The following is a 10,008-nucleotide window of genomic DNA, read 5'->3' on the forward strand; positions in this document are numbered from 1 at the left end:
AATAAATCTGTTTTACTGTGTGTTACTGCATAGTAAAAGACAGGGTACCTTACCCAACTAGAACTGAAAGCATACGGGACTAAGGAGGTGATTCAAAGTATTTTTAAACGATGGATAAACTGGGAGACCTTTATTTGTTAACGCAATTGGGGTTTTTTTTGTTGTTGTTGTTTTTTTCCCCCCAAGACTACACTACCCTGCATCCTCTACGTCGCAGCAAAGCCTGATGGGTAGCCTCCCGACGTCCTTGTCCTACCAAGCGCACACTGACTGCCTTCACGCAAGGGCTTGGGGATCCCTGTCATTCACTCGTGCTTCACAAAAATAACATTTTCAAGGATGATGGCAGCAAGATTTCTCCGCCGTGCTCTGCCTGTGCTGAGGCAGACTCGCTGCTACGCCGAGGCCGCCTCCGGTGCCCCGCAGATGTCCTTCACGTTCGCCTCACCAACACAGGTACTAGGCTAACGATAACGGCTAGGCTTCTCAGGCCCAGCTAGCTTAATCGGCTCACCGAATGATTTTTTTTTTTTTAATGAAATGGCACCTTTGGGGTCGTGTAACAGATTGGTGCCGGTCCTTGGCCTCGCTGTGTCCCCGAGCAGTACATGCACGGTTGCATTTAAATTAGCGTTTGTGTTTGGAGGTTAAGCTGGTGTAGCCTAGCCTAGCCGTCATTCACCGTATTTGACAAGCAGTGTGTGGTCCTTCACAAAGCATTGCTCTCTTCACGGTTACTTAAGACTCCGGATCCATTTTTTTAAAAACACATTTACATTTTTTAGGAGTGCAATAAGTTTCAGTGACACTATTAAGGAGCCCTTGTGTTTTAAATACTAAACTGTAACCTTGAAGTGCATGTCGGTGGGACGAGCTTGTCAGTGCAGTTCACTTCACATTCTGAATGTGAATAAACAATGTTTTTGATCCAACAGGTAAAGTCAAGCGCAAAGACAAATTTGTTATATCATGATGCGTTAATATGGATTAAAAAGACTTGTGGTTATTGTGATGCTCTGTTCGTTTCAAAAGTCTGGTTCTTAGTTTTGCATCTGGATATTTACTTAATTGTTGTCAGTTAATGTGGGTTGAAGCTCTCTGTTAAAGTGGTGGTGTAATGTTTCATTTTATTTATTTTTTTAATTTAAAAGTGTTATTATTGTGTGTTGCAGGTTTATTTCAAAGAGGCCAGTGTGAAACAGGTGGATGTCCCCACGCTTACCGGTGCATTCGGTATCCTCCCTGCCCACGTACCCACCCTGCAGGTGCTCCGGCCTGGTGTTGTCACAGTCTTTAATGATGATGGCTCTTCTGCCAAATACTTCGGTAAGATTTTCCTTTGGAAAAATGAGTGAATGACTGCAGACAGACCCACAAAGAAGGATCAAGATCCTACTTATCCAATCAAAGAGAGAGAGATTATAGTCATAGTAATAAATTTATTTTGGTTTTAGTCTCATTTTTTGAAGCAGAAAAGAAAATTATCTCAAAAGTACAAAATTAAGAGAATTAACAGATGCCCAGATATAATGACCGTTGTTTAATCTTTAGTGGTTTTAAATAAACCGTTGCGGCAATAAAACAGTTTTATCTCCACTATTGCACCCAGTAACACCGAATCTCTCGGTGGAAGAACTACCATCTTATTGAATTAATATGATGTTATTAATGACTGCTACAGTGAAGGCTTTATTGTGATTACCCACTGGTCACAGATCACTTGTTTTGTACAGTGTGAGCATTTAACAAAACACTATCAGGCTGTCTACTATGAAGCGGTTTGTAGCCTGCGTCCAGCATAAAGGGAAAGCAACTTGTGCCGCACTACAGTCAACCATGTTCACTTTCTTTTTTTTGGGGGGGGGGGAAGATCTGCTTTCCTTTTTTCCTTTTTGGCTGTTGTTGATGCCAAAAACAACAACAAAGTGTTTTATCACATCTAAACAAAATACTATTAATGTGGGAGTGCACTTGGCTGACATTACACCTGAGGAGAACGTTACAATTATAGATAAACCAGCTAATTGTATGATGGGATTAAAAATTTGAGAATCTGGTGAGGTGATTAAAACTGGTCGAGAGAAAATTGTAAGAATCAGGGATGCTATGGGGCTCTTCCACACTGCATTGAGTATAATGGTACATATGTAGTTGAGGTGACTACAAATTCCATGTGGATACTTACACTGTGTGTGTGTGCGTGTATATATTCACAGTGAGCAGTGGGTCCGTAACGGTCAATGCGGATTCTTCTGTGCAACTGCTTGCCGAGGAAGCTTTTCCCCTCGATCAGCTGGACATTGCAGTAAGTATAATGTGAACTTTGAAATTAATGTGTGTGGAGCTGCTACACTGACCCCTCATTATTATCAAATGAGAGAAAACAGGAGGAGATTCCTGACTGGTGGTTTGAATTTGAGCATAATAGTCGTTAGTAGGGATGGGTATCGTTTAGGTTTTATCCGATACCGGTGCTAAACCGGTACTTTTGAAACGGTGCCGGTGCTTAAACGGTGCTCAAACCGGTGCTTAAAGAATGGAGAACACAAAATTGGTCCAAAAACCTCTCATGTTCAGCAGTTTTTTTTTGTAAAAAGATAACAATGTTAGCCTTTTCTGCAGCTAGAGGGCATATATGGTATCACTCTTGGCTGGAAGCAGTGCTTAAACAATGGAAAAAACACAAACTTTGTCCAAAAACCTCTCATGTTTTCCACTTTTTCTTTGGTCATTTTAGCCTTTTTGGCCAGGGTGAAGGGAGTATCTGCCATCAAACAAGAAGACCGCAGCATGTAGCTATGATGATGTTTGCTAGTTCACCTTACATGCATTAATTTAATAACGTGGTTAGCCTACTCAACGTAAATTATACACGAACAACATTAAGCTACTCACGCAGAGAAGAACGGCTGCTGCTGCCATCATCATCCGTCATCATTTCTGCTACACTGGCAGGGCTAGGGGCCAGGACTGTACTCGTCCGGTTTTTGGGGGATGTTGCTAACTCCGGGTCCGATAACAGTTACCACACCCGCAGTAGATGTGCACGGTGTGAGGTCTCACAGCAAGCTATCAAATACAGCGCATTTCTCGGCTTTTAAAAAAAACGCTATGCGTCGCCAGGTGTTTCATCAGATTTGAGGTGTTACCTCCTTTGACAGTATCACAGTATCAGCTTAAAGCACTTGTTGCAGGTTGCTGAGTTTGCATCTTTTGCTGTGAAGTACAGCCAGACTTTTGACCGCTTCGCCTTGGGCATTTTTAATCTGTAGCTCTGCTCTAAAAGAACGTACGTACCTGGACCCGCCTACTATCCTCGGAAACGTAAAATGATTGGCTAGAATCTAAAGTGTATCACAGCTCAGGAAAAAGAAGCACTGAAATAAAGCACCGAAATGTGCGCTGCTTTTCGGTCTGGTTACTACCGTTTATGTCAGAACCGATACCGGTACCCATCCCTAGTTGTTAGTCTCATCATCTTCAATTTTCCCCCTCTGGAAAAATTCTTTTGTGTGTCGGGAGGGGACGATGCAGCGTGAAGAGGTGCAGGTGAGATGATTTTTATACATGGAAAAGAACTGGATGATGTAGAACTACAGGTCTAAGGTGAAAAAACGGCAAAGAACCAGCAAATGTTAAGATGTGATACTGTTGCAGCTGCTCAGCTTCAATAGTATTAAGTCCATGTATGTTATCTGTTTACTGTAATACTAAATAATTCATCACTCTATGTAAACTTGTTCTATATGTACGTGTGTTTATGCCACATGTGCATTATGGGTACGTTAACCTCCTCTGGCACCCTGGGTGATACCAAGACAATTGGAACATGGAGCAGATGGCCAAACGCTACTATGAACTGTCACTTTCGGGGTTCTTCACATATCTTTTATGAGGTTCAAGTATGAGCTTTGGTTGGGCTTCTCAGTCACTTGTCCTAAATCCACTCTTCTCTCAACTTTTTTGAGTAAGTTGCATCCTGATAGGTGAACCAGTTTCTGTTAGCTCTCTGTAAGGGCCTCTCTATATTTGACTACTTTAATATCGATCTGACTTGGTCTCACTTAGTGTTAGATTTTTATGCTGGACTAAAGCTGTGGGAGCCTTACATACACACAGTTTTGTCCAATCAACAGAAGGCTCATCCTGATTTTTTTTTTAATTATATATAAATTTGAAAGGGGGAAAAAACCCTAGAATATTTTGGTATTCTACATTACTGAGTGCAGATTAATGAAGCCAGATTCAATTCTCCTTATATATAATATGCTATAATGCACTAGTTTTCCAAAACTGAACAAGTCTGAATACCGTTACCATTTTTATCCCCATCTCTCAAGCTCTAGCTGCACATCAATGAATGACTATTTTAGCACACAGTGTACACAAATGTACCCAAGAGAAATTACACTTATGCAAGAATGCGTATGATAGAAAGCGTCATGTTAAATGTGACCTTCACTGTGACATTTCATTCACAGTGCAAAGAAAAAGCCTTGAAGGGTATGGTTTGTGCTATTCCACTGAGCTGAGTATCTGCCCTCCATTACTCTGTTTCAGCAGAGTGTTGTGGGAGTTTCCTGCTGTAGCACTGTAAGCTCTTCACTATGCTGTGTAAAGTGCCTCGAGGTGACTCGCATTGTGATTTGGTACTTGAAGAAGATAATGCAATAATTGACTTGAAATTCGATTGGGAAGCTGAGTGAGGATACTTCTGTGTGCACCAAGAAGTCTGCAGAATGAAACAGATAAAGGTAATGTGTTGTATCACGTAGGTGGTCTTTATAATGGGAAAACGTCAGTCAGTGGCTTAATGGGTAAATGTTGTGCTTTGAAATAATAAATGCCACAAAAGCAAGGGTCATTATGAAACTGTCACCACTGCAAACCAGCTCATATTGAGCTTCACAAGATTTCCCAAAGGTCAGTATTTAAAGAAGCTTCATTGATTGATTGTGTGACATTGCACAGGTGATCCTATAATTGCAATCCGCAGCTCTGTATTTACTTTAATGACCAATTATCCAATAGGTGCATTGCTCCCCTCATATCTCAGACTTTTAACAAGTTATAAATAAAAATGATCAATGTTTGTGGCATGTAATGAGTATAAAGTCAGCCTTTGTGTATAAGGACTGAGATTCAGTCCGACACAAATAATTGGTATTCATTAAATTGCCTTCCCATCAAGCTTTTTCACAATTAGGGCTGCCACAAACGATTATTTTGATAGTCGACTAGTCACCGATTATTTTTGCGATTAGTCGACTAATCAGATCATCATCCACTGGACGTAAAACTACAGCTTATATAACTATCATTAGCTTACAGCTTTAAGCTTTTAAGGTGCTAACTAAAAATAAAGACAAGATGATAGTTTATTCAATTTTAATGAAATTTGCAGATTGTTTCGGTAAAGTTTAATAAACTCCTTGCTATCTAAAATATAACAGGACACCGGAGTAAATTCTCCAGCATCTCACACTTCTGATAATCAGCTGTCTGCTTGATGTTTATTCAGCTGTGTAAAAACTATAACTTTAATCTCAGCCAAACCGATTTACTCAGGAACAAATAAAATACTGAAAAAAAAAAAAAAAGCCAAACAACAACATTTTTAATTTATCTAAGTGACTCATATATATTTAACCTGAGTCGCGAAAGACGGCGGTGGGTTTGAAAACAATTTGCCGGGAGTCCGGTGTTCTCACGGCGCTAGTGACCTAGCCCCCGGCTAGCTATCGAGCTAGTGGGTAACAGACGTCTCCGAAAACGTCGGAGCGCTTTTGAAAATATGTGGTGTCCTGATAAACTGAGCCGATATTTGAGGTTTACACAGCTACATTCTCGCCTGAAAATATGTTAAACGTTTATTTTGTGACCCAGAAAGAATAATAAGAGTAATATTAAAACTAACTAGCTACCGCCATTGTTGTAAACTAAGCTGGGCCGCGCTATGAATTCTGGGACACAGCTACTTCTTCTTCGGGGTTTAACGGCAGCTGGAATCCTTGTACGTGCAGTGCTGCCATCTTCTGTTTCAGTCCGTTATTACACTCTTAAATCCTGCTATTATTCCTGCGTCTTTTGCGATCTTACAAAGCTTCAAACGACACGTCGACTATTAAATCAGTCGTCGACGATTTTGATAGTCGACGTAATCGTGACTAGTCGACAAATCGTGGCAGCCCTATTCACAATATAACCCCCCCCACATGTTTGAACTGTATGATCACTCTGTGCTCTGGTGTTAATTCACTCAGTATTTTTTGAAATTGGTTTCATTGAAGACAAATATGTGTGCCTGCTCTAACAGTTTATTTAGATGTTAGAACTTAAATAAGTTGTTTAAATGAACAGGTTGCTGTTTTTGCTATTTCTTTACACTCTGAATTGCTTTTGCACTCTTGAGTTTTGCTTCTGATTTTGTGCAGCAGCTATTTTTGTACCTGAATTGTCTTTGAGCATTGTAATCCTCACCAGCTCTTTTCTGTTTGACTTTGGATTTAGAGCAGGGCGATATGGCCAAAAATATTTATCACGATATATATTTGAAAATTTGCGATAACGATATAACCGACGATATAATTGATGCGAGACAAAATACAACTCCACAACATTACTAGCGCAAAAAGACAACCTTCCATTTATTTTCACTTAAACAAGAAGCTGGTTTTTATGTACATTAAAGCTTTATAAAAATGTAACAGTGCAAATGCAAATTCCTTGCTGAAAGTTTAACCAAAAGGCATTTCCAGTAGAAATGGGCTGACATATCCTGAGCATAACCATGTATAATATCCACTGAAGTGCTTTGCAACATTAAACTGCAGTGTGCAGTATGTATTTTTCGGACCATAAGGTGCACGGGATTATAAGGCACATTAAGCGAAACAAAGCAGTCAGATAAATCAAACTTTATTAAACTCATTCTTCTTGCTTCCTCCACTTCTGTACCATTGATTCATTAATGTTGAATTCTCTGGCAGCTGCTCTATTCCCATGTTGTTGCAGTCTATTAATGACTAACCTCATATTGTGGATGGATTATCTCAGTTGTTCTCCTGACTGAAGTTTGGTCCGTTTACAACATCCTGCCATGCGATTGCATTTGTCTCTAACCATGAAGAACCTTCATGTTAACTTTTATAAGTGGAAAAGTGTTAGTGTTCGTCCTCCAGCTTCACTGTTTATGTTATGCTAACATAGCTGTGTCGCTAGCGATCACGTAGCACATCATTATATACCAGCTAGCCCAACTTCAGTAACCCTACAAACGTCACTGCTGTTTAGTTTCCTGTCTTCATTTATGTTGGAAGTGATAGCAGAACTGTACGTTTGATTTTTTTCAGAAATCTCTCAGTCAGAACATGCTATATCATGCTTAGGTAACTAGCGAAACTAGCGAGCTAACTTCCGCTAGCTTCCTGCTAACGTCTAACTCCGTTAAATGTAATAACTTTAGTTTTCATGGATGCCTGGAAGTTAAACTTCATAGTTACACCTGGTAAAGCAGCAATGCTGATCGTTTTATTAAAGATGAAAGAATTTAGACAGTTTTTAACTCTAAGTGATGCTGCAGTGTTGTTTGACCTGAAGAACACGGAGTTTAGGACCCAGATTACTCCCAGATTTAAGAGCATCTTAGTCCGACAAATATGACAATAACAACGGCTGCTTGCATGTTCTGCAAAAAAATGTGCTTTGTCGTGTATCTGACGGACAAACACCAAACCAGTTCCACATCACGGAAGTTGCACCATTTTTACAAACCAATTCTGGTTCATCTGTTTCACTCAACAATCGGCCATGTGCGTATGAAAACAAAGGCACTGCGCATGCGCGTTTTACTCCCATTCTATCGCGATATTTCATTTTCCTATCGTTGCCTAACATTATACCGGTATTACCGTGAACGGTATAATATGGCCCAGCCCTATTTGGATTTTTACTTTTTTTTTTTTTTTTTTTTTTTTATGGAGCTGGATAAATAAAAGATTGTTTTGTTTTTCTTCTCCTTTTGTGTATGAATAAAGTTTGCAGCTGCAAGTCAGGAGACCAGGTGTTACACTGTGAGCTCAAATGGTGGGAGCCAGTCGTTTGTTCTTAAAACGCTGTCAAAAGCTGTGCAAGTGAGAAAGCTTTGAAAGCCTTGTTTTAAAATAGGTTTCCTTTTCTTTTCACACTCTTTACTCTTTAACAGTGTCACCAGTATTGACACAGTGGTATTCATAAGTGGGTTGTCAGTTCTTTGTCTCTTTTATGCTTTAATGAGGTTTTTGTGATGGGTATCTATATATTCGATTTGTTCAGGCTTGTATCATTCCTAATTATCCACCCAGATCGTGCTCTTTGACAGCAGAGACCATCCTTTGATCCCACGCTACATTATTTTCTTCTGATTTGATCTGCTGGGTCATTCGGCACCTCCCAGCTGATGATTATCCATCAGATCGGCGTTTCAGTCGGACGTCAGTGTTGAGTCCTCTTTTAAATGTCAGTCTTGTTAATGCTAGGCTGCGTTATCATGCACTCGCCTCGAAGGTGTCGCGTCTTTGACCTTGGGCAGTGCCAGAGTCACTGTCAAGTTGACTTCATAGCAGTAAATGAGTTAATTTTTCCTCATCGCCTCCCACTCTGGAGTAACAATGCACATGGGTCTGGTCTGTTAATAAGGAGGGAAAGGTCAGTCACTGTTGAGTTAAAGCAGATGTGTCAAATCCCTGCTGGGAGACCTTTAACTTCCAGCTATGTTTGGCATTTCTCGTTTCTAATCGCGACTGTGACAAATGGCGCTTTCAGAGCAAAGAGGCAGTGGGGATTTTCCCTGCTTGTCTTTCTCCTCACTTAAGACTAGCTCTTTTTTTTCCCCATCTTGATATCCTGACATCCCAGTCATCCTCAAAGGGGTTTGTTGGATGATTTAGAGTTTTGCATACTCTATTATGTTTTTTTTTCTTTTTTTTGAGGGTGATGACCTGTCTTGAAGTATTTTCATAGTCACAGATGATGAGGGTGTATTTGATATTGCACACTACTGTAATAATGTGGTATAAGATGGAAAAATAAATAATCTATAACTGTTTCTAAAAATATGCAGCTGGACTTTTGGTTGTTATCTTATAGTGTTGCTTTTTTTTTTTTTTTTTTTTTTTTTTTTTTTTTAAATAGTCACACGTTCTATTTTTCTATTTTCAGGCAGCCAGAGCCAACCTAGAGAAGGCCCAGGCTGATTTGGCTGGAACAACTGACGAGGCAGCGAGGGCAGAAGTTCAGATCGGCATAGAGGCCAATGAAGCCATTGTCAAGGCTCTGGAGTAGACTTGTGGTACGACCTTTCAACTCCTCTAACATGAGCTGTTTATTGTCCTGGAATTTGTTTGGTTTAACAGGATAATTATGCAGGACTGCATACAATTAATAATATCAAAAGTGGAAACGTTAACAGGTAATTACTGACCACTAACAGCATTAGGTTTTATTTTCATCAAGCTCTTGTTTATTTTCCCTCCTAGGTAATCTTTTCTGTTGTTTGGATGGAAATCGACAGCCCATCTGTGTTTCCAGCTCAGTCACGTCGGCGTCCAGAAGACTCCATGCTTACTTTGTACAGGGGATGAAATTAAAAATAAATTTATTTGGAATTACTTGCTGGAGGAGTTTGTGGTGGTTTCTCATGCTGCAAAAATGCACATGTGTAGTATTTTTGGTGCACAAAGACAAAGTTAGCAGTGTGTTGCAATTACATGCTATTATTAAATAGTTGTCATGTGTTGTGGAAAGTGCTTCACAAAAGAAGTAGTGTGGGGGTTTTCTAATTCATTTTTATAGTGACTGATGACTGTAATGAATGTATTCTGCCACTTGAGGGCAGCAGACATCATAGGTAGTTCAGTGTTTTGGATAATCAAATTTTTCCTCTACTTCCCAGCAAACCACAGTTTCAGGGAAGGAACTGTCATATTTTTCATATAAGGCTGGAGGAAATTGTTTACCGTAAAGCCTCAA

General features: G+C 39.9%; 1 protein-coding gene across 1 annotated transcript; it reads left to right on the top strand.

Annotated features, from left to right (window-relative positions):
* The first annotated feature begins 221 nt into the window (after positions 1–221).
* Positions 222–9,647, top strand: atp5f1d (ATP synthase F1 subunit delta). Its single transcript, XM_085348030.1, has 5 exons — positions 222–456; positions 1,173–1,326; positions 2,217–2,305; positions 9,199–9,328; positions 9,516–9,647. Exons 1-4 carry the CDS (start codon positions 340–342, stop codon positions 9,319–9,321), a joined length of 483 nt encoding a protein of 160 aa, XP_085204156.1. The 5' UTR covers positions 222–339; the 3' UTR covers positions 9,322–9,328; positions 9,516–9,647.
* The last annotated feature ends 361 nt before the right edge of the window (positions 9,648–10,008 follow it).

The sequence above is a fragment of the Diplotaxodon limnothrissa genome, linkage group LG23 (assembly GCF_057381915.1).
Source record: "Diplotaxodon limnothrissa isolate DT_005_m linkage group LG23, D_limnothrissa_male_GT1.1, whole genome shotgun sequence".
Taxonomy (NCBI): domain Eukaryota; kingdom Metazoa; phylum Chordata; class Actinopteri; order Cichliformes; family Cichlidae; genus Diplotaxodon; species Diplotaxodon limnothrissa.

Coding starts and splice junctions, on each gene's coding strand:
- atp5f1d (XM_085348030.1), top strand. CDS start 340: ATGATGGCAGCAAGATTTCTCCGCCGTGCTCTGCCTGTGCTGAGGCAG. Junction 1,327..2,216: donor CTCTTCTGCCAAATACTTCG/GTAAGATTTTCC, acceptor ATATATTCACAG/TGAGCAGTGGGTCCGTAACG. Junction 2,306..9,198: donor TCGATCAGCTGGACATTGCA/GTAAGTATAATG, acceptor TTCTATTTTCAG/GCAGCCAGAGCCAACCTAGA.